The sequence below is a fragment of the Hibiscus syriacus genome, unplaced genomic scaffold (genome assembly GCF_006381635.1).
Source record: "Hibiscus syriacus cultivar Baekdansim isolate YM2019G1 unplaced genomic scaffold, ASM638163v2 tig00117048_pilon, whole genome shotgun sequence".
In the NCBI taxonomy this organism is placed as follows: domain Eukaryota; kingdom Viridiplantae; phylum Streptophyta; class Magnoliopsida; order Malvales; family Malvaceae; genus Hibiscus; species Hibiscus syriacus.
The window spans coordinates 1,004,956-1,032,668 of NW_024063538.1; the positions used below are offsets into that span (position 1 = coordinate 1,004,956).

Below are 27,713 nucleotides of genomic sequence, written 5' to 3' on the forward strand. Positions count from 1 at the left end.
ATCTAATCTCTTACTATTATAAATTATATAAATTTTATTAGATTTAAAGAAAAATCATCTTTGAGGTTAGATTCAAGTTCTAATATTTTAACAAAATTAAACTCGAGTAAAATTAAAACGATGAACATAAAAATAGAATCAAAATCGAACGTCACGCCCACCCGGCTTCCATCTCTAGTTCAACGAGTGAAAATTTATTTAATTAGTAATGAATTACAATTGAAGCTTGAATCTACAAGGAAGAAGCATCAAGTGACATTTATTGGCAAAAACACAAAGTTGCTACAATTCATTAGCAAATGCCCGCCAACAACCCAACAACATATAGAAGTTAGGGGACACCGCCAGCCCTAGTGGGAGGTAGCATTGAGGAGGACGTGCTTATCGGTTTCATGCACGTCCGGCCCGGAAAACCTGGGGGCGTCGTTGCTGCGGCTCTCCGGTCTCTTCAGCTGGAGTTGCATGTGTCCTCCGGTGTCGTAGTCCTTTACGTCTTGGTAGTTGGCGTAAGGGCTGGTGTCTGTAGGTAAACCTTTGAGCAGCTCGCTGGTCTGGCTCGGTTGTTCCTTGGCGTGGGACATGATTATGTCTGGTTTATTGTGTTTCTGATGGTGTTTGGAGTTTGATTTTCTTTTACCTTTTTATGCATGGAGCGGAAGAACAATGTCCACGAAAGTTGCAAATTTTAAGCATTAATGATAGAGCATTAATTAATGCCCACCAAAGTTGCAAATACATGAAGTTGACTGTTTCAACTTTCAACTCATTTAGGTTAACGATAGAATATTTAAACTTATAGATAGAGTTATCGATGGTAAAAAGAATGTTGTTATTCCTTGAGGTACTGGGTTCGAGTGCTAATATGTAAGGACATGAGTGTTTAATGTCAAATAATTAAGGGTCTTTAAATAAATACTACTTTATTTCACCCAAAATTATCAAAAGGAAAAAAACTTATAGGGATCTAAATTACTTTAGACTAAAAATTTATGGGTCTCTCTGCGTATCAATTTTTTTGACAAATGGTTGCAAATAATGGAGAGCACTCAATCGAATTTAATCGATTTTTTTTGAAACATTTGTTTTAAATTAATTTTTTTTAAAATGTATATTAAAGGAAAGCCTTATTTATTAATTTACAAGCTAAAAACACATAAATTCAATATTATATTTAAAATTTTATCAAAAGAAAATAAAAGATAAAATTCTTTAATATAGAAATCTTGATTTGATAATTTATTTATTTAAAAATCTCTAAATTTATAATTTAGAAAAAAGTAAAAAAAAATAAAATATTTATAGTATAATAATTTTATGCAATGTTTTAGAAATTATATTTTTATAAAATTTGGGGATTTTTTTTTAATTTTGATTATTATATTTTTATATCTTTGTTGAGGGTGACTCATTTACATATTCTTATGTTATTTGATTTTTTTTTCTATTTGTTTGAGTTGTAACAATTTAATTACATTTAAATTTGAAAAATCAAATAAGACAAAATGATAGATCTTAAGTAAGGTTAGAGGGTTCGAATATTAACGTTGTTAATGGATAAAATTTGAGTTGAGAGATCTCAAGCAAGGTTAGGGTGTGAATGTTGGTTTCTGTGTCTGTACACCTGTATATAAGCATCCAGGATAATAGGGTTGGATGTATTTTATTAAATCCTTTTGTATTCTTTCTGCGGACATAGTGGAGTTTCTTTTCTATGTTTGTGATCTTTCCCATTTAAGATTTTCCACGTAAATACGTGTGTACTTGTCTTTGCGATCATTTTCGTTTACACATACTTATCGTTATAAGTAACAATGGCAGGTACTTAGCTGAAATATTAACAGAGCAACAGAAATTGGGACCTTTTTCACAAGTTCTGCCTCTTTGCACCATGCTTGAATCTCCTGTTTCCCTTTTCGCCTGCAATATAAAGATTCATCACATGAATACGAGGATGAAGTATTCTTAAATGTCAGCGTAGGATTGACTGTCCACCAAGCTATGTAATTGGCCTATTTAGTTCTAGATTAGCTAGATTATCAACTGATTTGAACTTTAAACATTCAAATTAGTGGACGTCATAAACTAGATGCTTCTATGTGTCTTTAGGCTTTATACATTCAAATTAGTGGAGATGGAAATTTTGATGATCAAATAATTAAGATTCATACTCTAGCTTAACCATTAGATTAACAACATTTTTTTTCGGTTCACTCATTTTCGTCCTTTGTACCAAGCAGAGCCTTACCTAAGCATGTCGTACAAGAGAGCTCTACTAAGGAATGTAAATGCAGGTAATTTGGAGGATATATCGACCAACTTCTTTCATTTTTTTGTCCCCTGATGCACTGCAGAGATCAGAAGGGTCTCAGGTCTTGGTCTTAGTCTTGTGGGTCATGAGAGATTCGAGCATGATCGTCCTTTTGGGTCACTTGGTCATCGTCCCGAGGGAAGACAGATGGGTTTGGAGGGATGGTCTGTAATGAGAACAGAGGTGATGATGTATAATTGCTATAAACACTAAATCACACCAGTACTGTTTGATGTGATTATCTGTTTCAGGGAAATGGGCATCTGCACCGAGGAGCTCCAATTCAAGCTGCATCGTTATGTTGGCTGATAAGTTTTCATTTGGTTATTATTTTGTTTTTAAATTGCTCCTTAATGGTGGTTGGTTTTTGTGGTTTATTTGTTTGTTTTGATTCATTTTCTATTCAGGACATTATATTCTAGAAATTGCACTAAAATGTAATTTTTTTTTAATTTTCGGAATCAAAATTAGATTAGTTGGCATGACTTTGGGTATGACGCGTCTTACGAGGCAAATATGTCAGCACCTTCTAGAAGAACGAATAGATTAACCGCACGTTTCTGCAATTCAAATTTGAATTAAACTCATGTTTTATGATATTATTTTAATATTATATTTTATCTTATCTTTGTTTTTAGTATTTTAGCTTAAATAGTTTTAAGTATTTTAATTAAGATTTATTTCTTTATTTTATGAATTATATTTACCTTGTTTTTAGGATTTTGAATGTTATAAATACCCTCTCAGTGTAAGCCTAAAAACACATCTCTCAGAATTTATTCTTCTTTTTCTTTCTAGTTTTATAAAATTATTTCTTTTCTTTTTCAAATTCTCATTTTTTTATTTTAAGTTTTTCAAATATACTAAGTATTACTTTTGTCATGCTCAGCTAATTTTCTTTAAAGTCGAAGGCTAAAGCGATGACTCAATTTCAAACGTGAGAATTGTAAGGCATTTAAATCGCTTCGGATATCTCTCTGTTTTTTTGGCTTATTTTCAAATCAAAACAATTTTTAAAACCAAAAGTCGACGTTGGTCTGGATGTTATTATGGTTAACGTGGGAGGAAGGATCGGCTTATTGAAGTACATTCGACTTCATGTGAACAAACTTAGCAAAATTGTTTACTAAGAGGAAACTGAGATTGGAAACATAATCCAAGTCGGTAGCTTTTAAAGTCTCAACGTTTTTAAATCTACAACATTGTTGTTGCTTAGATCAATTCACAAACCGACATTAAAGATTACACTTGGGTATTCGGTATACAAAGCATAGTCACAAGCATTTGTCCTTATAGATAAGTAATTGGTGTGAATCCTGAAATAAAGATATATTTCGATGATTTGAGAAAATTAAGTCAAAGCTGAAAGCCTGAGACTATTTTTCACAATAAGTCTTCTTTTCAAATTTAAATTGTTGTTTTATTCTATTTATTATTTTTTATTTATCTTATTTTCAAACAGTCTTTCAAAATCTCTTATTTTATCTTATTTTTATATCACCTTTATTTTTATATTTTTATATTTATTTATTTTTAATCTTGAATTTCATTCCTATCAAAACTCTACTGTTAAAAAAATAATTAAATCAGAAACTACATAGTCTCTGTGAGATCAACCCTTAATTTCCACTTGTTATATTTTCTTTAATTTTCTTTTGGGATGAGAAATTATTTTGACCGAAAACGACGCTTGTCATTGGCCTTGTTCCCCTGTAGCCCCGATAATACCAATTGTAAAGCGAGTTGTTAAGACTTGATGTACCAGTAGATCAATATCATAGTGTACGTAACACCAACATCTCGAGCCAAGGTTTTACGTCCTTTTTAAGATAATATTTCTGACTCTGACCATTCACAGTATAATTTCGTCGGTCGGATTTTGGGACCACGAGGAAACTAACTCCCTGAAGAGTGCTGAAGCTGTGACAGGGTGTAGTGCAGGGTGTACATAAGAGGTAAGGGTTCTGTCAAGGATTCTGTTAAGGTCGTGAACTCTTTTATTTTTTACTTGTATACTTTGGTTAACATAATTTAAGTAGGATATATAAACCCCGATATACAATATACGAAGATCAGGTTCTCTTGTGATGTTGGTTTGACTCTTTTTTATAGGAAGAGAAACTAAAAGATAAACCCGGATACGAACACCTTAACGAGCCGCTACATGTGCTGATGGAGACGAACTTGCCGAAGATGTGATAAAGTTCTGGTTTGGACTATGTCGTTGCCATAGTAGAAAATCTTCTGAAGCCTGAGGTATGAACAAAAGCAATTTGTTGTTTCCTTTTTCCTATATGTTTCAACTCCTCCCTTTCCACCAATCTTCAGGATGAAACCTTGGATAACTATAAGAAACAACAGCTTAGGGAGTTGGCTTTACTGAATGGTTCATTAAGGGAAGAGAGCCCAAGATTGAGCTTGACTATGTCACCCTTCAACAATACAGGAATGAAATGAACCAAGTCGGGAAGATGACCTCTTATGCATCGATGGGAAACCATTGTTCCTATCGTTCCTTGCTGATGGTTATGAGTGTTGGAAAAAGAGTGAATTTCATTGATGGATTTAATATTTAAATTAAATTCATGTTACTTTTGAATACTATAAATTAAAAGATATTTTTAATTTGAATATTAGTAGGATATTTATTTTTTAAATATGTCAAATCAAAAAGTATTTGTTACCTGTTTAACTTTGAATATTAAATATAATTATATCATTTTGAATATTTTAAATTTAAATAATATCTATTTAAGTTTGAATAGTAAAAGGAGTTTATATCTTTTGAATATTTCAAAATAAAAGATATTATTATCTGTTTAAATTTGAATATTAAAAAATATTTAGTTGGAGTAAATCTCTCTTGAAAATCCCCTATAAATACTGAGTTAATCTGCCAGATTATTCACAATTTCAGAACAAGTTTTCTATATCTTAGAATTCAAGAACTTCTATTTTCTTGAAAAATATTTTCTCTCCTTAGTTTTTCGGATAGATGAAGGCAAAAATAGTTTGTGATATCTACAATTGTGCTATTGTAGTTGATCACCTAGTTGTTGTATCCTGGGAGACAGACGACCAACAATCTCGAGCACCAAAGGAGTGGTCGAAAATCTATCTTAAGGAAATTGTGTAGCAACACGTCTCAACTGTTTCCAATCAAAAGATCAATAAAGAAAATATTATTTTTTTCTATTTATTTTATTTTATTTAAGAAGTTTAATCTGATTTATTTTATCTTCTCATGTACGATTATGATCTTCGATTTTTGTAATTCTTACAATCCTAAAATAAGTAAACTCATTCTTTATCATTCATTCTTTATCATTAATTTTTTTATTATCTATATTATTCTCGGAATTAACGATATTGGCCAACATTTGGGATGGTATGATTGAACCTGGAAAAAAAAATGGTTGTCCCTTTTTCCCATATGTATGGGGTAAGGGAGAGGTAAGATAGTAGGCTACCCCCAACACCAGGTTGAGAGCAGCTTCCGTAAGAGACCTCCGAATTATGAAATGCCCTCCGTGGGACTCGATCCCACGACCTCAAGGTTAAGAACCTTGTGCTCTACCAACTGAGCTGTTAAATGCTTACTCTCGGTTTAGGGCAATGACGGTTCACATCTTGGTCATCTTCTCCGTCCTATCCAGATGATTTCTCCATATAATGTTATGAAAATAACCCACTCCTCATTATTTTAGCTATACCTCTATTTTTTGAAATTGAGTCACAAATCAACATGAATCAATCTTAATGATCATCAAGATTCACATTCCTTATCAGTGATGGCATTAAGTCCCATTATCATCAACTTGGCTATCATCTATTGTGTTGCATCCATGGATATGCAGAAAGGAGACAGATTGACACAGATGCACATGATTGATATTATAGTATATAGACTTGATTTTCAAGCTTTAACATGCAAGGGGAGACTGCGGTTTGTAGTGAACCCCAAAGATCTGCATAATTGGATATGGTTACACAGTTTTTCATCTACATGCAACTACTAAATACGAACACCAGTACTGAAAATCTCTTTTCACCTTACAAACTAAACAATGTAGCTGAATCTCTTTTCACCAGTACTGAAAGACAGTTTATTTACACACCTCAAACTCAAAGAGGATGAGCTCAGTTTTAAACGATGCCTTCAGTCGTGAAGGCCAAGTTCAGCCTCGAGGTCACCATCTTCTTCGAACAACTTCAAAAGACGGGCATGTTGCTTGTCTCGTTTCTTTTTCTGCCATACCTTGAAAAGGAAGAACGAAAGCAAACCCACAGCAGCTAGCCCGATCAATATGATAACTAACTTGATCCAAATGTTACTATTTCCATTCGACTTTTTCTTTGTGCTGATTTTTGAATTTGGGGAGTCATCCGAAAAACCTGAAAAAAAAGGGTAACAAATTGGAGCAAATCGTGTTAACGTATTCAATAACTTGCCGAGAAGTAATAAGAACAATTTCTACTTTAAAGTCCATCACGGTAACGTAAATAATTGTTCTAACAAATTCAGCTGAAGAAGGTTCAAACTATTGATGCATGCAACAAAAGTTCATGGATATAGATTAGATATGCGTAACAGCATAATTTCATGCGAAATCGAAATCATAATTTCCCTAAGTTTCACGGAAACTGGATCAAGGAGAATGAAACCTCAGATGCCTACTTATTACAGAGTTCAAGATTCTCAAAAGCAAATTTGAATAGAAGAACGGTTCATTCTTCGAAGTAAAAAATCCTAACTTTACAGCTAAAGTTTCTCCGAATCGCAATTCCTAAAAAGCAGTTCTTTCGACGCTTTTTTATTCTCACCAGCCAAACATGAGAAATTTAAGTACTAGAAAAACCTAATAAGTAAAGGTGAGATTCGAAACAATATCAACACATAAATCGTCTGATCTCGATAGAGGGATAGTTTTAACTTGATTTTCATGCGATTAATGATTCAAATTCCAGCCAAATCAATTCGATCTTTCATTTAAGAAAAATAACAAAATATATCGAGTACTAAACAGTGTAGAAAGCATGCCTGAAACGAATTGCAGGGATACGGAAGCCAAAAACAGCAGAAAACGCAGCGATCTACTCCTTGAACTTTCAGTCATCTCAGAATACGAGGTCGGTCTTTTGCAGCATACAAAAGAAGCTGGGTTTTGCAATGCGATATATGTAAAAATTAGGGCTAAATATCAGATTTATCCATAAACATTAATCAAACGTATAATTTGATACGTGAAAAAAATGGATTTATTTATTTATTTCATATTGAATAAATAATATTTTTATATAATTATTATTATTATTTGATATATTGAGCGATCAATTTAAATCAGATGATATAAAAATTTATTATAAGATCGATTTTCTTAATTTAATTTTACATTTATAAGACAAAAAATTCGTACTCTTAAGAGTATTTAAGAATATAATATTTCATTTTATTAAATCAATCAAATAATCTTGTTCTATTTAATGTTTATTTTCTTTTCAATTTGGAACAATTCCATTCTCTTATGGTTAAAACTCAATCAATGTCTTTATCTTTTATTCTTAAAGATATTTGAATTCCATTTTTTTGTTTTTATTTAATTATGATTTTTTCTCTACATTATACTGATTATAACATCTAAATTGACACAAAATATCAATTGTATCAACTACATTAGAAATTTTAAATGGTTTAATTTGAGAAAATATTTTGTATTTTCTATTTCTATTTTCATTTCGAAAAACTATTTTAAATTGAAACATAAACTTTTGGACATTCCAATTTTAACTCAAAACTATAACCTTCATTCTTGATCCTCAAACTTTTAAATATTCCATTAACATAGCCCCAAATCATTCAAGAGTTTAAGAATGAAATTAGAACATTCAAAAAATTCGGAATCAATATAAAATAGGACTATATTTTGGAGATGAATTTGGAAGTTTAGAGACTAATTTAAAATTAGTCATAGTGTAGGGATGAAATCCAGGAACAAACAACATATTTTGACCTATTGGATTAAAATAAACACGATTAATGATGAGCATTATGAAACAAAAACAAGAACAAAAGTACAAAACAGCAACAGCAACAGAAAGAGGTAGTCTTTTTAATCAATTGTGAAACAAAAATAGAACTTAAATCGAACCTAGTTCGAACATCAGACGAGTAAAACTCGGTTGTAATGATAATTTATATGGTTACTATCAGAAAAAGAGTATCTGATTTCCCAAATAATGACACACACAAGTCTACCAAAAACAAAACTGGAATAATTATAGCATAGAGAATAGGTTCAGCTTAAACGCAGCGACATAGTTTAACTCATCACTTGAAGCACTTGGCATCCAACAGAGGCTCCCCCTCGAAAGGTTCGCAGTCTTCGATCATCTGACTCGCACATTCTTTCTGGGCTTCGTCGGTGATATCGACCTTCTTCCACTCATAGAGTTCCATGTCGTAGCACTCATCAAGGACAAATTGAGGGATTTGTTGCCCACGGAAGAGCCACAATCCCTTGACCTTGAATGGAGGCTCGGATCCAATCACCAGCATCTTACCAAAAGCATACTTGCGCGCCAAATCCATTCTCTGCAAGAATCCTCCTACTTTGTTCATGGTGACAAACGAGACTGTATTCTCCTCATTGTACTTGTAGTCACAGAACCAGAGTGAGTATCCCTCGGGATCATACATGTCCCAGAATCCTGCAATAAGAAGACACGAGGAAATAAATCAGAATTTGGAAATCACAGTCTGGAACAAGAAGTAATTAAATCAACAAGGGATACCTTTAATTGCAACCTCGCGGAAATTTGTCTTTGTATTAGAATACAACCTCTTCCAATCATCGAGTACCATCTTACTGGGAGGCAGCAAATCAAGAGGATTCTTTGGTTTGGGCTTTGGTGGCTCTTCCTCCTCTGCAGCCTCTGCCTTCGCTGGCTGTTTCTCAACCTCCTTTTTGGCTTCTTTCTTTGGTTCAGACTTGGCCTTTGGTTTAGTCTCTTTAGGCTGGGCTGCAGGCTTCTTTGATGAAACAGGTGGCACGGTCTCTGCCTGCTTTACTTCACCGATAATCTTCTTGAAATTTGGTTGATTAACCATGGTCCAGAAGTACCTCTCAACATGAGGAAATTCCGAGGTAAAACTCTTCGTCAAGATCCTGGTGAAACCCGAATAGAGGTTGCATGTCATGATAATGTCAGCAAGGGTGACTGAGTGCCCAACCAGGTAGGTATTGGAAGCAAGGTGAATACTTAATGCGTCCAGTGCTCTCTTCAATGAAGCAATAGCAGCTTCCTCAGCCTACATTACTCAGATAAATTGGAAAATCAACAAAAACTAGATGAGAAAAATGACAACATCAAAGGAATCAAAGAGCTTGTATCCATTAATTTGAAGAAACTAAGAACACAAAACAGTTGTATGAAGTGCCTACAGAATTTGCCCTACAACGGTTTGATCCTCTTTAAAATGCATATAACAAGAATCATAGAAGAGATACTAAACATGAATTTAGCAAATAAAACCAATTAAAATGATGCAAGAACCTGAGGAATTAAAAAAAACTCCAAAGCTACTGTATATATAACTTACTGGAGGAAGGTAAACAAAAAAACCCAATCTTGGATAGAGCCATTTTCCAATATGAGCGTCAACTTCCATGGATGCAAAATCAATCCACTGTTCAATACGAGCCTGATAGAAATCAAGCAAATATATATACAAACAGTAAGTATAATGATTTGAAATAAACTTAACCGATGCCAGAAGATCATGGTATTAGTAGTAAGAAAGTCTCACATAATCAATCAATGTAGAACCATGTAGAGGGTTGTCAGCCTTTGAGCGAGTAACTGCAAATGAAAGTAAGGATATCAATAAGTAAACAACCATCACCGGAAGAAAATGTAAGATATCAATTTGTCTCTTCTAACCATAACGAGCAATAGCATTGCTCTCGAATACGGGACCCTCGGGTGTTTCCAGCACAGGAACCTATATAAAAGTCACAGATATTCTTTCAGAGAATTCAAAGAAAAATAGTCCAACTTACAAATGAATAAGTAGTCTCTCAAAATTTAATCTATTAATAAGCATGGTTACCTTTCCAATGGGGTTCATCTTGAGGAACTCGGGAGTTTTATTCGAGACACCCATCTCAAAGTTCTGAACCAATTTGACCTCCACACCACTGTATTCTGCGGCAATGAGTGCCTTAAAGGCATTTTTGTTTGTGTTTCCGGCATGCAAGACCTGCATGTAAATCAAACATCCACAAGGTTTAAAAAGGTAATTCCAACACCAAACGCCACAATCAATTCCTATAAATAGAAAGGAAAAAATACACTCCTAATCTAATAATGACGGATTATTTTTTATTAAGGAATTCTTTTAGGTTGTGTTTTTGAACCCAAATTCTGAAAAATGGATTTGGATCATAAACAGCATAAATTGCAAAATAAAACAAATGTAATGTAAATGTGACATTTATGAATTTACTAGTTGCCTTTTTAGCAGTAGATTTGAAATTCTTAAAGATTTTTGTAAATCTTTCAAATACATAATCATATCAAATCTGAACTCAGATCTCACTGTTTTCACAAAAAGCATCATTTATTTTCACATTCTAAAATTGATAATACTCAGCATCTCCACCTATTATACACGATTAATCTACCACCTTAGATCTTAAAACAACTCTCTGCAGTAAGAGTCATTTCCTTTTTCCTCGATCACAATGAAACCAAAAGTGGTTATCTTAAAATCCATCGTGAACGATATTAATATTTATCTGTCAACTATTCCATTAATTACGAGCACAATAATATAACATTATATTCAACTTTCTACTTCATGCTGCTTCAAAATTTTCACTTCGACGTTTTGAATTCCAATTGAAAATCAATTCGCTGACTTCTCAGTAATCACTTCGTTTTCTATGATTTTTTAACAGCCAAATTATCAAATTCAATGAGTTAAGGGAAAAAAGAAACTCACCAAAGTCATAGCTTGATTGACAACAATGACACTCAAAGTTCAGATCTGAAAACATAAAACGTAAACAAAAATGAAAGGCTATGAGTAGCAACCTTATAAAAAAGAAATAAAGCGCAAGAGGAAAATAAATGAGAGAGAACCTTGTAGCCGCTGCAAGGAGGAGAGTGTGAAAAAGAGGAAAATAAGAGAAGGTTACTAGGGTTTTTGTAGGGTGAAGAGGGTATATACGTCACTACTCATTTTAGATCCGATAGTGTTCAAATGGGTACGGATTCTAATAGTGATCCATATTTTAGTTCCTATTTAGTTCAAACGGATACGGATCAATGTTTTATTACTCATAATCGTCACATTAATATTATAAATCAGTATATGGACATCGTAACGATTAATGTTTGATTTTGTTTGTAACATCACAAACATCGAGTCATGAAAATGTAAAAATTTAAATTTTAGTGGTTTAAGTTGAATAAATTAAAAAGTTCAATGACTAATTTTAGAAATTTGTGTATTGGACTTGTTATCAAAGATGATATATTGAAAGGGTATTATGGTCTTTTTAAAGGAAATAATTTTTATATTCCCTTTTAAGAAATATATAATACGTGGAATAAGAAAGAGGAAATGAAAGGAAAGGAAAAGAAAGGATTTATTGGGTTATCTTTTCTTCTTCTTCTCTTCCAACGTAATTTCTATTCTAAAGTGAGATATGATTCTACTTGGTTATTTCTTTAATTTGTGGGTTAGTTGTGAAACTATGAGGAGTATATAAGATTTATGAAGTTAAAAGTTGAAGAGAAACTAAGTGATTAAAGAATTAATGGTGAAATAGAAAAATGAGTTTTTAAGTGAAGTTATGAAATATGGCTAGTAATTGGATTCTAATTGCATTTTTGACTTGTCAAAGGTCTAATTAAGGGATTTGAAGTATTAGAATTGATTAAGATCATGTTTTAAAATAGGGTGTGATTTGTAGTTTTTAAGAATTCCATAAAGAAATTGGATGTAATAAGGGGATTATTGGATAAATGTTTACTAGGATATGTGCTGACAAGTTTGAATGTATGAATGGAGCAGAAAATATGAGATTTAGGTGAAGAGTGTGTAAAATAGGTAAAATCTGGGTAAAGGTATTAGTATTGGAAGAACAATATCGATATTATAAGGGTAAATTGAAGGAAAAATATATTAATCCGATTAACATTATCGATACTGATTGAAGAAGTATCAATACTGAGGTGGAGGTATCGGTACCAAGAGGAAGGTACCGATACTGTTTTTGAAATAAAAATCTAGGATGTCAAAATGGTATCGATAACGAAGTGGGTATCGGTACCATAAAAGAGAAATATCGGTACTGTAAGATGGGTACCGATACTAGTGCGTCTAAAATTTAAAGGAGAGTTTTAGTTTTGTTTTTGTAAATGCTAATTTGGTTATACGCTAATGTAATGAGATATTGATATTGGATATATCTACGTGTAGATTTGGATCAGAAGTGTTTCCATCAAAGCGTTATACTAAATTGATTTAGCAAAAGATAAAAGGATTTTGTTTAGGACTTAAGTGAGGCAAAGGTGAGTGCAACTCATTTTATTTATATTAGATTTGAGGGCGGCTTGCGATAAGTCAACCTCAGAGTTTTCGATCGAAAACCATGTTATTTCCTTATGCCATATTTTATGTACAATGCTTTATTCAAGTTATATCTCTTAAGCTATGTTTTGATTTTTATATGAACATGATTATGACAATGTGATATGTGAATATGCTTATATGAAAATGCTCGATGTGAAAGTGCCTATGCGAACAAGACACACTCTGAATAATGAAATGATAAATAATTATGTGGATAAAAACACAATGTATATGTATGAGAATTAGATGTATAGTTGGCATGCCAAGAGTCGAGGGTTCTATGTGGTCATTCGGGATAAAACTATGTGGTCATTCGGGACAAAACTATGTGGCACTTCGATGTAATTTATGTGAGCAGTGGTGACTGCATTAGTGCACAACCTCAATGTACTCAAATACCTAGCGTTCTTAGTAGTATGCATTGGGCTATTAAAAACAAAGTGATATATCTGAACAAGGTCTAAGAGTATACTTTCTTGTTATGAATTTTAACTTGAATTCATTCGAAATGTTTTCTATGAGATGAGTAAGAAAGGGTATTTATAATGTTTTATTATACTCGTATTTGCCTCTCTAAGTCAACTACTTAGTGTGTGTGATTGTTTCACACGTAGGATCGAAGAAAGCAGGTGATTAAAGCTAGGTGAGGACAGTATACTACCGCAAAAAATCAGATCAGAACAAATTAAATCGTAGGTTTCTTGTTCTTTGTAAATTGTTGACATGTTTTACAAGCTTTAAATTGTAATGCTCTGATATGTTTTGTAAGCATGCACTCTTATATTTATGTAAATTATCGAATGATATATTTTCATTTTGAACTTTTATAGAAATTTTATTATAAGAGTTTCACCACTAAAATACAATTTTCGAGTTTAAATTTTATATACATTCTCAAGAGCAATTGTTTCGAAAAGTAAATGTGGTACCTCAAATTCGTATCCGGGTCGGGTACAGGTTGGGGGTGTTACATTGTTGATCAAATAGTTAAATTGATTTGTTTGGTTTAAGTGTCATATTAAGTGTGAACACATCAAATGATATTAATAATGAAAGAAAATATTGATCTCTGTAAAAATTCTAAGTTCGAATAGCGATGCGTGTAGATTATGTATTGTGGTTTATGAGATTCTTATGTCATATTTGAAAATGTACTAGAGAAAGTTGACATAAAATAAGGGAAAGCAAAAGAAGAAAATAAAATAATAAAAAATCAAATATTTTATAAGTATATCAAAACAATGTCGTTTTCGTTGTACTGACTCGTGTCCAAACTGAACCCATATCATAGGATTCATGCATTTTATAACTTTTTGGTAAATTACTTTTTAATCATTTTGTTTTATATGTACTTTAATTTAATATTTCTTAGCAAATTATTATTATTTCTTTTTTAATTTATATTTTTTCAATTTAGTCATTTCATTGAAAGTTGTCTATGATTTTGGTTAAGTTGTCTCTGTTCAAGTTAAATTATTATTATTTCCTTTCTTAATAAATCATGATTTTAATCATGCATTTGTTTTATATGTACTTATATTTTATTAAATTTTTGTACATATATATATATATATATATAATTTTGGAATTAAGAACATCTAACGAAAATAATGTTCCTTTTTTATTATAGAAACAACTCATTGGATTATGTTCAAATTTAATTTTATATAAATATCATCAAAGTAATTTATTTTTAAAAATATAGTCACATGTGAGTAACGTCAAAAGTCATCTATATTATATTATATTTATAATGTAATAAATCATATATATTATTTTATTAATAATTTAAATTTATGTATTGTAAGCAAGGTTAAGGAGACAACCACCGAATGGGAGCTGGATCCTAAATACGGACGAAGCTTGCAAAAATAACTCTGGACTTACGGCGGCCGGAGGATCGATTAGAGGTGAGAATGGGAGTTGGGTCCATGGATTCATGCTAAATATTGAGAGTACTTAAAGCGTCATGGCAGAGATCTGGAATCAGACAAAGTATGATTTTGGCCAAGTCATTGGGGGCGAGAAACCTGATTGTTGAAGCAGATGTCAAATGGTTCATAAAAAATGGATAACGAAAATTAATCAAACCTGGAGAGAAAGAAACCGTTGTGCTGTTCGGATGGTGAAGTTGGCTCTCGAAAAAGATGGAGGGACACATCTTCTGGAAAACTCTCCAGAGGAACTTCTCCCCTCCTCCAAGATGATTCGAATGGGATAGAATATCTTAAGTTAGACTCTAAAATGCAGTCGTATAATGTAAAAAAAAAGTACAAGATTTAAATTTTGATGTTATGAACCGTATTTTTTTTTTGGATAATCAATTTCATTACCCAAAAAAGCATAATTCTGCTACAAAAAAAAACCAACTCATTACAACACATCATCCATCTAATAGCAAAGCATTACCAAAGAGAACAGATACAAAACAAAGGCTAAACAAAGGCTAACAAGGAACAGAGAAAACAACATCACAATTATGAAATACCCCAGCTAACACAAAGGGCAATGTTCCTAGAGTCACTTTTGTTAATTGGCCAACCATCGAGTCGAATCTGGATATCAGTTTTAATGCTCAGTAGGATATCACTCATCGGCCTAAGCAATCCACCATACAGTCTGTTGTTCCTTTCTCTCCATATGACATACACATAGCTTGTCAAAGCAAGCTTAAACACTCTCGTGAGAAGGGACTTTCCTTTAAGGCAGTGAGCAGCCCATGAAAGCTCGCCTTCCCAGTGGCTTACTCTTCGGTTAACTCCACAGAGCAGAAGGATGGCCTTCCACAGGCTTTTAGCATAATCACATTCAAAGAAAATGTGATTTCTAGTCTCAGGCACCAAATCACAGAAGAGACATCGATCATTCTCTATTACTAGTCCCATTCGCATCAGTCTAACCCAGGTGGGAAGCCTATCCAAAATGGCCATCCACAGAATATGTTGTGCTTAGGGATGCGCCCGGAAACCAAACCAGATGATGCCAAGCAACCTTTGGAGCCACGATGGCAAGTCCTCCCATACTGCCTAGTACTGAGGGACAATCACGGTTAACAAAGAGATGATTAACCGAATGTCTCATCTTCAACAGCTTTTTGAAATTCCAGCTAGCATCAGTAGGAGGAACCATATGCCAAAAATATGCATTTTTAATAACATAAGACCGAGTCCAAGCCACGCACAAGAAACCCTCATCAGCCAATAAGTTCGAATCAACTCACAGAACAAGCCCTATTCCATCCTTGTATCAATAACACCAAGGCCCCTTCAGACTTTGGAAGACAGATCTGTCTCCAGCTCAACCTAGCTCCCTTAGCAGGAAGATCAGCACCCTTCCAGAAATACGAGAGCATAATGCTCAACTTTCTTGATTACCCCCGAGGAAGCATAACTTGCCTACACCAATAATTAGTTAGGCTGAACAAACAGAACGCACTAACTGAGCCTGCCAGCAAAACTCAAATGCTATTTTCCCCAAGGTCAACCTAGCTCTGATTTTATCATTGAGACTAAGGCAGTCTCTCTCCGTGAGCTTCTTAGTCACCAAAGGAATTCCTAAGTAGCGAACAGGGAGTTTGCCTAATTAAAACCAGTGCCCTCACTGATGGCAGTGTATTGAGCAGCAGTTAACCCCGCTACAAAAATCTCACTTTTGTTAATATTGAGCTCAACCCAGACATGAGATAGAAAACTTCCAGAACAGCTTTGACACCACTAATAGACCAACAGAGGCTTGCAAAAGATGAGGAGATCATCGCAAAGCAAAGATGGGTTAAACCAATCCTTTACATTGGGATGATAATTGAAAATCCCCTTAAGAGCAGCCAGGTTCAATAGATTTGATAATACATTCATGGCAAGCACAAAGAGATAAGGTGAAAGGGGTCACCTTGCCTAACACCACGAGCCCCCCTAAAATAACCAACTAAACTGCCATTTATTACAATCGAATAGCTAGGCTTGGTAAAACAAGCAAAAATCCAGCTAATAAATCTAGCAGGAAGGCCAAGAGCAGTGAGAACAACAACTAAGAAATCCAATTGAGAGAATCAAACGCTTTCTGTAGATCCAACTTCAAGGCACATCTAGGGGAAATGTTCTTTCTACTATAGCCCCTAACAACCTCTTGGGGAAGGAGGGTATTATCCACTATACTCCTACCTTTAACAAAAGTAGTTTGATTCTTTAAAACCATGCTAGGGAACACAGTAGACAGTCGTCTCACTAAAATCCTTGTAATGATCTTATATATCACTGTGCAGCATGATATAGGCCTGAAGTCCTTGACAAGGCTAGGATTTGGCACTTTAGGAACCAAGACTACAACAGTGGCATTAAAGGCAGGGAGAATAAAAGATATGTCAAAGCAATACCTGATAGTAGCAACAAAATCCACACCCACTATGGACCAAGCTTTCTTGAAGAAGAAGGGATTAAAGCCATCGGGCCCAGGAGATTTATCATTGCCTTGCCCCCAAATGGCTTCTTTAATTTCAGCATCAGAAACATCTCTGCACAGTTCGCCGTCAGCGCCTGTAGGGAGTGAGAAATTAAGAAGACCCCTAATAGTAGAAACAATGCTGCCCAGGATATTATCATCTACCAAACCCAGCTGATTCTGGAAAAAATTAATCACCTCAGCCGAAATACCATCAAAAGAGTCCAATCTATTCCCCGCTTGGTCATAGAGAACTCTGATTGTATTACTCTTTCTTCTACTAGCCACTACTGAGTGGAAGAATTTCGTCCATTGGTCACCCTCCTTGATCCAATTGGCTTTAGCTTTTTGTTTGTAAAATAGTAACTCAGCTTCTTCAAGATTTTTTAGCTCCCTTTCTACTTGAAGTTCATTCTCAATGTTGCTGCCAGTAGAACCCCATTGAAGATTAGCAAGCTGAATACTAAGGAGTTCCTCTCGCTTCTGTTTCACCTTATTTGAAATGTCATTGAAATGAGCTTTATTTAAAGCCTTGAGAGAGCACTTCAACCTCTTCAATTTTTGGAACAAAACCTGAGCTGGATTTCCAACCATTGGTTGCTGCCAAGAATCTCTCACAATGTTTAAAAAACCTGGGTGCAAGGCCCAAAAGTTGAAAATTTTGAACGGCTTTGGCCTTGCAGTAGGGGTTGCCTTGTGGAGCCACACAAAGGCAAGGCAGTGATCCGAGTCCCCAGGGGCCTGAAACTCCACTGCAGAATATGGGAAAACATCGATCCACCTTGGGTTTATCATGACACGATCAAGCTTATGAGCCAAATAAGTATCCTGCTGTTTATTTGACCAAGTGAAGCAAGGACCATTGTAGGGGTGATCAAAAATCCCCAAATTATCCACACAATTCCGGATTTCAGAACTGTCAACCAAAGTCGAGGAACTAACATAAACCGAGCTTTCCTCGACATTCAAGATGATGTTGAAGTCACCACCTATAAGCCATGGAATATCTCCCACAGTACATTCCAGAGAGTTGAGTTGACTCCATAAATGCCTCCTACCATTTCCCTCATTCAAACCATAAACAACAGTAAGAATAAAAGTGTTACCCCCAATAGCACATCTAACAGAAATACATTGGTCAAAAACAGAAACAACTGAGCAATCCATACATTTATGCCAGAGAACCCAAATTCGACCGTTGGCAGTATGATTATAATTACAGCAAGCTTCCCAATCACTAAAATTTTGACTTAGAATAGCCAAAGAGCTATCAACCTTAACTCGAGTTTCCAATAAGCAGAGAACATCAATTTGGCAATTTGCAGCCCACCTCATCACTATACCTTGCTTGCGAGGATTATTAAATCCTCGAACATTCCAGTAGCAAATTAACATAAGGGATTTAGGGAAGAAGAGGCACAACCTCTATCCTCCAGCTTCATAACTTTGTCAACCTGCTCCTTCTTCTTTAATTTCAAACCCTGGACCAGTTTAGCCACCCCAAGCGAAGCTGCTCGTTGCTTCTTACCCGAGTCCTCAACCGGCTACAAATGTTCAAGATCAATGGAGGCCAGAATCTCAAATTTATTCTTAGAGCCCCCCATAGTAGTTTTACCTGGCCTACCTCTTCCACGCTTCAATGGGGGGTTGCTACCAGGAGGACCCTCCTTAGTGATCTATTTAGTGCCATCTTTAGCTCCATCCCCTGAAGCAGCTTGAGCCTTGTCTAAACAAGTATCAACAACACCTTCAGAATTACATGGATCAATCTGCTCAGTCTGAATGCTACCTCCAGGAGCTACTATAGGATTTTGCTTCTCAGCCTCAACTATACTATTATTTACAGTATCATTTAGTTTAGCTTCATGTACTGTTTGCTTTACCCTCCATTATTGCTTCTTCCCCAGAGGGCAGAATTTAACAGAATGCCCAAATCTCTTACACTCCACACAAGATGAAGGCCTCCAAGGAACAACAACCTTAATTCGGGCAATAGAATCATCGCAAAGCAACACATCTATGTAATCTGGAATCTTAGAATTTACAGGAATTTATATACAAACCCTAGCAAACTCCAATCTCTCCCTAGAAGCTGTAATAGAGTCCATGTGAGAGGCTTACCAATTGCACTTGCAATGTAGCTTAAACCGCTCTTTGAAAATAATTCCAAGGGGACATTGAAGAGCTGAAACCAAATTGGCATGCGATCCAAATCGAAGTGCAGCTCCTTCAAATTCGGCTCCCACTTCCTAAGGAAAAGAGGCTTGTGTTGAATATGCCAGGGACCATTCTCTAAAACCCAGTCCCTGGCATACGAACCAGTAAAAGCAAAAACCAAAAGATTGGATCCCGCAATGCTCACCTTCACCGGAGCAACATTGTTCCACATCAGGTCAATCGTCTTCTGCAACAGCCCAAAATTGGGAGTTGAGCCTATAAATTGCCCAACAAGAGCGTACCTCCATTCTAAGATCCCCTCCTCGAATATGTGCTTCGAAGGTTTCACAATAAGCGAACCCTCAATCTCCGTTGGAGGGAAGAAATCTAATTCTTGCTCATTGCCCGCCGCAAACAATTTTCTCTAATCAGTTGCAGATCCCGTAGACATCGCCAACAAAACCCCCAAATCGCAAGCAGAATCAAAAGAAATTCAATCTAGTCGAGAAATCAGAAGGAAAGGATGACTCGTCTTCAATCGCTGTTAGTCTTGCTAACATGGACCGAGAGAGAAGACTTAACCGTATTTGATTTAAATTAATCGATTAATAAATTAAATATTTCAAACCAAACAAACTCATCAAGAATTTTAATAGTTAAATAAAATATTATTTTTCCTAAAGATATCGAATATGTTATAAAAAATACTACTACTAGTTTTTAAATCTCACGCATAATATTTAAAGATGATAATGAATGCAATGAATCTGAAAAAGAAACATAAGGATTATAGAAAATTCAACATTACTGACTTTCACATATTCCACATTAAGTAAATGATTTCTCACTTCTTACAAATAAAATCTATTTTATTTTTCTCATATTACATGCCAAAAGAAGAAAAAGAAACCTCGATTTAATTTATTCAAAAATTTAAGTAAATTCACAGTGCCTACCCAAGCTATGATCTAATCTTAAACTAGTCTATACATTTTAAAATATTTTAATAAACTCCTTAAATTATAAATAACGTATCAATTAAATCCTTCTGTCGACTTAGGAATTTAACATTAATTTTGATATGATGCATAATATACTTAAAACACATGCAAATCTATCACAATGTACAATTTGATTTTTGATGGGTTAGATCTAAACTATCAATATAATAATACACAAGTGTATAAAATTCGATTCAACTATTTTGAATATGCTTCACATTTGATCCGAGTTTTTTTTTAACATTGAGATGGAGTATTTAAGTAATGTAAATTATCTAATGGCTTGATTGATATGATACTATGATAATTTGAGGGCTTAATTAAAATGTTCAAAATTTTTAGATGAATTTGGACTATTTGCAATAGTTTGGGGATGTTTTCTTGAATTAACCAAAATCAAATAAGAAAATCGACTTGGACCGCTGCACGGGCAAAAGCCACGTAGGCACGGGAAACACACGAGCCTAGTCCCAGCCGAAGAAGTCCGAAGCAAGTGGCTCGAATAACATAGCTGGAGACAGCCTGTCACCAACAAATTCCCACTCACCTATTCCCCTAACTTCTCTCCTCTCTCCGCATCTTGGGCTTTCACTTTACATCCAGTTTAGGGTTTCCTCGATCTCCTTCTGTTCGATTCTGCATTTCGTCTCCCGACTTCGACGGATTAAGATTATACGTTTCGTAAGCTATTCGCTGTTCTAAATTTCACTCATTTTGACTTTGTTTGGAGTTTGCTATGGTGTTGTTGAAGTTACTGTATGTGTGCTCTTTTTTTGTGAATTTTTAGGATATTTTCTGGTACTTTTACCTTAATGATTGTACTGCATGCACTTTTGATGGCAATGAATGTTGAAGATTTGATGTTAATTTGAGTATTTTGTTCCTTTTTGGGGGGAAATGCTTAGATTTGGAGTGTTTATTAGTTAAAGATAATAATTTGGGTAAATAACAGGAAAGAAATATACAGATTTTGCAACTGATCGTTTAGAATTTTGTTAAGCTTAGAAGAAAAAAAACATACTTGTTCCAGTGGGCTAATTGCATAAAGAAAGAATTTCTCCTTCGATAGCAATGTTCTTGTCTAAGGTCAAAGTAATGGAGAACTTTCAAACTTATGTAGATTTATACCGAGATTTTATGGCATTGATGCTATATTATATATTTGTTGTGACTGTAAGGAACTAAGTTGCTGTCCTATCACGTTGGATGTTTTCTATAAGAAGGAACATTCAGTGTAATGTCCTTAGTATGCTAAGTGTCTAGTGAGATATGGTAGGGCTAGCTATATTTCATTTTCTTTGTAGTCAAGGGCATGCGTTTGGGTGTTATCACTTAAAATTTCTCTTTGCAGTATTTTTTTTTGCAACCTTTTTTCTTTTAACCTATGTGGATATATTGATTGAACATCTGCTTCATAAATGACTACAGATTATCTCTTTTCAGTCGGGTTAAAGCTTATTAGGGATTGATTTTAGTATTTTTCTCTAAATGATGTGAAGCTTTTGATTTGTTAATATTGTATAAACTTGTCTTTCTTTCAATGTAGTTCTTGACGTACTTGTCCAAGTTCTTACCCAATATCTGTATTTTGTCTCGTCTATATGATGCGTTACTTTTGGTTTTGTTGTTCTGGAAACTTATGGTCTCTACCTCCATTGATTGGTGTCTCAAATGTTTAAGTAAGATGACACTCCAGTATTCGTTGTCATACTGACATATATGTTAATAGTGATGCATTACTTTTGCGCATGTTGACGCAGAAGCACATGGTCTGTATTGTCATTGATTGCGATCTAAAATGTGTGATTTAGATGACATGCTGGAATTTGTTATCCTGCTGACATAGACATTAATAGTGATGCGTTACTTTTGCTTATGTTGATGTGGTCAGTTATGGTATGTACTGTCACTGGTTGTCTCAAATGTTTAATTAAGATGACATGTAAGAATTCGTTGTCCCGATGAGAAAAACATTACTAGTGATGCAAGTGGCAATAATACTTGTGTACTAACTATAAATAAAACTGGTGTTACGTTTCTTATATGGTAGTATGGATTAATCTGCACAGTGCAACTTTACATGTATGATGTGTCTGCCATGTAATGTCATTAATATGTTCATATCTGTTCACATTTAGAGGGCTATATAAGTGGTCTTAATATGTCTTTCATCCAACACATTTTGAAGTTCTTTTCTTGAGGATGTTTTATGTATATCAGGTGAATGTGCATCTGTCTCACTGACTTGCTCTGTTGCTATACGTGTCTGAATGCGTTGCTTTGTTTTTATGATAGATCCCTCTGAACTGGAAATTCTGAAACATTTTTTTTACTTTTTTCTTTTATGGAAGAAATAGTGTGCTTAAATAAGGTGGATTTCATCAAACTTCTCTGCATGCTAGTGAAATCTTTCTTTTGATGTAGTTTTTTACTTGATAGATTTTTTGGTTACAAGTTAATTTATGTCCCCCATTCCTGTTCCACAGGTTCTTGGGTCAAACAATTGAAGTCTGAAAGAACGAAAACCTGAAGGTTAGTGGGTGAACTGACTGCATATGAAATTTGTTAGTTTTGAGTCGATAGCTTGACTTGTGTGGATCTGTTGGACTGGCAAGAAGATACATGAGTTCTGTTGATAATGCTGCTTATTCATCATCTTAGGTGGTTAATCTTTGTATCATCCAGTAGCGGTTCAGTAATTGCTTCTAGAAATAATTCTCGGAAGGTAGCTTGTATGTCAGAGGATCCTTTGCGTCCATGCTAGCAGAGAGCATGCGTGGAATCTGTGTTTTGGGTGATGCCCCTGACGAGAATTTCTGCCGAAGCATTCGGTGTGTTGACAATCTCTCTAGTTGCTCTGTTGATTATTCTTGGCTTGGTGTGCATCGGATACACATTTTACTTGCGTTCTCATGTTCTTAGACAAGGATTTATACAGCTCAGTTACTTCAGTAGTCCCTGGATCATTAGAATCACATTCGTTTTGTTCACCATTTGGTGGGGTTTTGGTGAAATTATACGGCTAAATTTTCTGAGGAGGCAAGGAAGAGTGTTGAATGCACTTGATTTCAAATGGCAAAAGAACGTCTGCAGATGTTACATCGTTTCGAATTTAGGTTTTGCAGAACCTTGCCTCTTCCTCATTCTCATGTTTCTTCTTCGTGCACCTTTACAAAATATAGACACAGGAATCCTAAGTCGAAAATGGAACGGGAAAACAGCAGCATCTGTTCTCCTTTTCTGCCTCCCGTTGTTTGTTCTTCAACTATTTCTTGTTTTGATCGGACCTGAGTTACTAGATGTTAGGGCAGAGTTACCGCCGTATTTCACTAGAATAGCTACCCCGGGTATTCAAAATTCTGATGATATAGCTCTTTGCACTTACCCTTTACTGAATACTATTCTTCTTGGGCTTTTTGCGACCGTCTTGACTGCCTATTTATTATGGCTCGGAAGGCGGATTTTGAAATTGGTTATCAATAAGGGTTTGCAGAAGAGAGTTTATACATTAATTTTCTTGATTTCGACTTTCCTTCCATTAAGGGTTCTTTTACTTGGCTTATCCGTTATATCTAAACCAGAGCAATTTCTGTTTGAAGCTCTTTCATTCTCAGCTTTCCTTGTCATGCTATGTTGTGCTGGGGTCTGTATTGTCATTCTTGTATACTGCCCTGTCACGGATTGTCTAGCCCTCGGGAATCTTAATGACTTGGAGTATCGGAGAAGGGTTGTTCTTGACGATCATAACGACACCGCTTCACTCATTGCTAATCAGGGTCATCATGAAGGAAGTGCTGCAATGAGCCCCGAGCGGAGTTCCAATGCCTCTACTAAGCGTGGATCGATTTCTTTCCGGACTTTCATAAGAGATGAGACCTCAACTGGAGCATTTGTGGAGCTGAGCCTCTTTTCTCATAGCCGGGACGGAAGCCCACCAGGCTCGCCTCGTGTTGGCTGGCCAATGAGATCTCCTACTACACATGTTTATGGACCCTAAACGAAATGTAGGCAAGGAAACTGAGCTTGGTTGTGGTGAATATCAATTTTGTGGTAAAGAAGAAACTGATTGTAAAGGGTTTAGCTTTCAATAAGGATTTTTATTATTGGGTTGTTTTCCTTTTGTTCTAATTTTAGATGTGATGATTTTCCTTCTAATTGTTCAATCTCGTGCTTTATTCAACTATTGATCGAGTTAAGGCTTAATTAAACCGGTTTACTATTGGTCAAGTCTTAATTCGATTCAGTCGATCAGTTAATTCAGCTTATAAGTTTAGGTTTCCATTAAAATCTTACGTCACAGTCATGTGTTATTATGGCTGCCAGAAATATTTATTACATATTATAGATGTATTTAAAAGATAAAAATATAAATATAGAAAATATCATTTTAATAAAAAAATAGACATATTTCAAAGTGAATATTTAAAATATATCATTTTTTTAAAAAAAATTGAGTACTTATTATCAATTGGTTTTTTAAGTCTTTTAAACTTTGGGGGGGATAGTTCAACCTTTGAATTTTTTTGTTAATTAAATCTTTAAACTCAAAAAAATTAATCAATATGATCCTTTGACATATAAATATTATATTAATCTAATTTGTTTTACTTAAAAGTATTTCTTTTAAATATCGACATTGACATTTTGATCAGATAATCAATGTGCTAATATTGGACTAACTAATGAAATTAAAAAATATAATATTGAATTATGTCAAATAAAAATATAAGTATAAAATATAAATTTAAATATAACGCAAGAACCAAAACCATAATTTTGATATTTGAAAATTCAATTGTCTAGCTGTGTTCACGTGTGGGGTCGGAGCGTGCTTCGTGTGCTTCCGTACGTAGTCTTAATATATTAGAGTACGCCAAAACCTTTGCTCCACCGTTCTTTCTACCTTCGGTACACCAAACAAAGCAGGGCCATCGACGAACAAAATCAAAGCTTTGAAATCAAAAAGCAATGGCCACATTCGAACAAGCGCCGCCTGGAGACTCGAAAGCCGGGGAGAAGATCTTCAAGACCAAGTGCGCTCAGTGCCACACCGTCGATAAAGGCGCTGGTCACAAGCAAGGTCATCCTCTCTCAGATCTGATTTATTTTGTGTTTTTTAAATTAATTTTCCTTGCTTGTTTATATGGCTTTCTCTTTCATGTTATTTTCGTTTATGTTTTTTCCTTGCATTCAATAATAATAATAATTTTTGTCAGAAATATTTGACCGAGCTTGTTCTTAGAGTTCTTAGATTTATCAACTTTTTTTTATTAATTATTCACTAACTGGAACCTGTCCAGCTTGAATCTATCCAATTCGATTCGAATTGATCATCCGACTCAAAACCAAATTAACCTTCTCAATTGATGGTTCTAATCTACATTTTTCTAACTGAAACAGTTGAGGTTTTAATTGGTCATGGTTGTTTTAAAGATTAGGGAATAAGTTGAGATTTTCTGGATTTGCAGGACCAAATTTGAACGGGCTTTTCGGGAGGCAGTCCGGCACAACTCCGGGATACTCCTACTCTGCTGCTAACAAAAATATGGCTGTGATTTGGGAAGAAAAGACATTATATGACTACTTGCTTAATCCTAAGAAGGTATGTGCAAGTCTCGTGTCTTTTTCAGTTTAATGATATGAGCTTTGCGTGCTGTTGTATGTTTGTAGCCTTTGGATACACAAGGAAAACCATGCTGGGACTGAATTCTGTGATGCTTTATGTGTCATAATATTTTAATATTACAATGAGCTTGTTTTTAGGATATGATCTAGTAGAAGGGGCTCTCCTATTCACTTGTCTTATGAACTGATTGTCTGTTCTGAAGCATGAAAACAATCTAGTAAATCCAAAGTCGTATTGGGCTTGAGACTAATCCCTGTCTAATTGGGAGCATTTTAAAGTAAAGTTCTCCCAAAAAGTGTGCTTTCCGGCGCTTGAAATTTTGTTATTAACCTTACGTGGGTGAAGCTGCTAGCTGGCATGAGGAAGTGTTTACATGGAGTGGTTGATATTGCTTGCCTTGTTGTCGGCATAACATTATTTATTCTATTGATTGATCATCAGGTTCCATCAATGAAAGATGGCCTTTTTGTGCGAAAAAATGTTTTTTTTATCTGGCTTGAAGTATAGGATATAAAGTGGTACGAATGTTGTTTATGTAAAAAGGATGACACACTTGTTTTCGAGAAATTATCTCCTTTTGTTCAGCGAAGAATTTGATTTCTTACAAAATTGTTCTCATGTGGCGCAGTAGTTGTTCATTGTTAATGTTGATTTCTCCTGCCATAGCTATGTGTTCTCAATGGTCCGTGTCATTTTATCTGGTTATTGATTATTGCACTGCATCTGCCATTAGCATTACTATGTTTGCATTTTGGCGGCATTATGCTTTTGGTTCAATTGACTGGGTTTAGATTCGTATGAAGTAAGTAGATAACTAGATATACAAGGACAGAGCCACGTTGTAGGTGGGAGCCACCCCCTCAAATTTGATGGTTTAATTGCATTTTAAGCCACTGATAGTTTTAAAACCATTCCCTCCCAAATTTTTTGTTTCAATTATTTTTAGGACCCCATTAGTTTTAAAATTAACGAAATTAAGCCTTGGCCCTCAAAATTTTCTGGTTTATTACTTTTTAAGACCTAATTCCCTTAATTTTATGGTTTAATTACTTTTAGGGCCCTGTTCGTTTCCAAATTAAACAACTTAGCCCCTTCATAGTTCAATTCTAGCTACGTTCCTATAGATACATCTATCCTAGATTAGCTTAGTTAATCTCACTTTCACTTCACTAACATTTCTCTTCTCGAAATGGAATTTCATTGGTACATTTTGTTTTGTACAGTATATTCCCGGGACGAAGATGGTTTTCCCTGGATTGAAGAAGCCTCAGGATCGTGCCGGCCTCATTGCGTATCTGAAGGAGTCGACTGCCTGATTAATCTCCGATTTGTTAGTATAGTCTATTTCGGAACTGAAACGAAATGAAGAATTTTGAGCAATGATGTATTTTTCTTACAGGAAAAACAAAAAAGTAAGGCATCTTAAAATAAAGAAAACGTTAGCAACAGCTCCAATATATAAACGGGGACTTTGGAGTTGATGCAAAACTAGTGAAAATGATTTTTTTTAGAGACCAATCTTCTGAGGATGAAAGCATTTGA

The 27,713-nt window shown here is 34.7% G+C and overlaps 4 protein-coding genes and 1 pseudogene across 5 annotated transcripts; 3 read left to right on the plus strand and 2 right to left on the minus strand.

Annotated features, from left to right (window-relative positions):
• Window positions 1-392: 392 nt before the first annotated feature.
• Window positions 393-4,783, plus strand: LOC120197321 (annotated as a pseudogene).
• Window positions 4,784-6,380: 1,597 nt separating this feature from the next.
• Window positions 6,381-7,489, minus strand: LOC120197557. The gene is made up of 2 exons (XM_039199053.1): window positions 7,350-7,489; window positions 6,381-6,703 (listed from the first exon to the last, which is right to left on the minus strand). Exons 1-2 carry the CDS (start codon window positions 7,423-7,425, stop codon window positions 6,468-6,470), a joined length of 312 nt encoding a protein of 103 aa, XP_039054984.1. The 5' UTR covers window positions 7,426-7,489; the 3' UTR covers window positions 6,381-6,467.
• Window positions 7,490-8,491: 1,002 nt separating this feature from the next.
• LOC120197552 (elongation factor 1-gamma 2-like) lies at window positions 8,492-11,542 on the minus strand. The gene is made up of 8 exons (XM_039199048.1): window positions 11,453-11,542; window positions 11,313-11,357; window positions 10,419-10,568; window positions 10,250-10,310; window positions 10,116-10,168; window positions 9,909-10,010; window positions 9,101-9,617; window positions 8,492-9,016 (listed from the first exon to the last, which is right to left on the minus strand). Exons 2-8 carry the CDS (start codon window positions 11,319-11,321, stop codon window positions 8,637-8,639), a joined length of 1,272 nt encoding a protein of 423 aa, XP_039054979.1. The 5' UTR covers window positions 11,322-11,357; window positions 11,453-11,542; the 3' UTR covers window positions 8,492-8,636.
• Window positions 11,543-11,933: 391 nt separating this feature from the next.
• On the plus strand, window positions 11,934-27,619 carry LOC120197556 (cytochrome c-like). Of its 2 annotated transcripts, XM_039199052.1 has the most exons (4): window positions 11,934-11,959; window positions 25,497-25,625; window positions 26,014-26,147; window positions 27,395-27,619. In XM_039199052.1, the coding sequence occupies exons 2-4, from the start codon at window positions 25,514-25,516 to the stop codon at window positions 27,485-27,487; spliced, it is 339 nt and encodes a 112-aa protein (XP_039054983.1). In that variant the 5' UTR covers window positions 11,934-11,959; window positions 25,497-25,513; the 3' UTR covers window positions 27,488-27,619. The 2 variants fall into 2 exon arrangements, with proteins under 2 accessions (XP_039054983.1, XP_039054982.1); XM_039199051.1 differs by lacking the exon at window positions 11,934-11,959 and having other exon boundaries at window positions 25,440-25,625.
• On the plus strand, window positions 21,036-24,666 carry LOC120197554. The gene is made up of 2 exons (XM_039199050.1): window positions 21,036-21,226; window positions 23,032-24,666. Exon 2 carries the CDS (start codon window positions 23,343-23,345, stop codon window positions 24,540-24,542), a length of 1,200 nt encoding a protein of 399 aa, XP_039054981.1. The 5' UTR covers window positions 21,036-21,226; window positions 23,032-23,342; the 3' UTR covers window positions 24,543-24,666.
• Window positions 27,620-27,713: the final 94 nt, after the last annotated feature.

Coding starts and splice junctions, on each gene's coding strand:
- LOC120197556 (XM_039199052.1), top strand. CDS start 25,514: ATGGCCACATTCGAACAAGCGCCGCCTGGAGACTCGAAAGCCGGGGAG. Junction 25,626..26,013: donor AGGCGCTGGTCACAAGCAAG/GTCATCCTCTCT, acceptor CTGGATTTGCAG/GACCAAATTTGAACGGGCTT. Junction 26,148..27,394: donor ACTTGCTTAATCCTAAGAAG/GTATGTGCAAGT, acceptor TGTTTTGTACAG/TATATTCCCGGGACGAAGAT.
- LOC120197552 (XM_039199048.1), bottom strand. Junction 10,311..10,418: donor AGATGAACCCCATTGGAAAG/GTAACCATGCTT, acceptor ACTTTTATATAG/GTTCCTGTGCTGGAAACACC. Junction 9,618..9,908: donor TTTTTGTTTACCTTCCTCCA/GTAAGTTATATA, acceptor TGAGTAATGTAG/GCTGAGGAAGCTGCTATTGC.
- LOC120197557 (XM_039199053.1), bottom strand. CDS start 7,425: ATGACTGAAAGTTCAAGGAGTAGATCGCTGCGTTTTCTGCTGTTTTTG. Junction 6,704..7,349: donor ATCCCTGCAATTCGTTTCAG/GCATGCTTTCTA, acceptor CTTTTTTTTCAG/GTTTTTCGGATGACTCCCCA.
- LOC120197554 (XM_039199050.1), top strand. CDS start 23,343: ATGCCCCTGACGAGAATTTCTGCCGAAGCATTCGGTGTGTTGACAATC.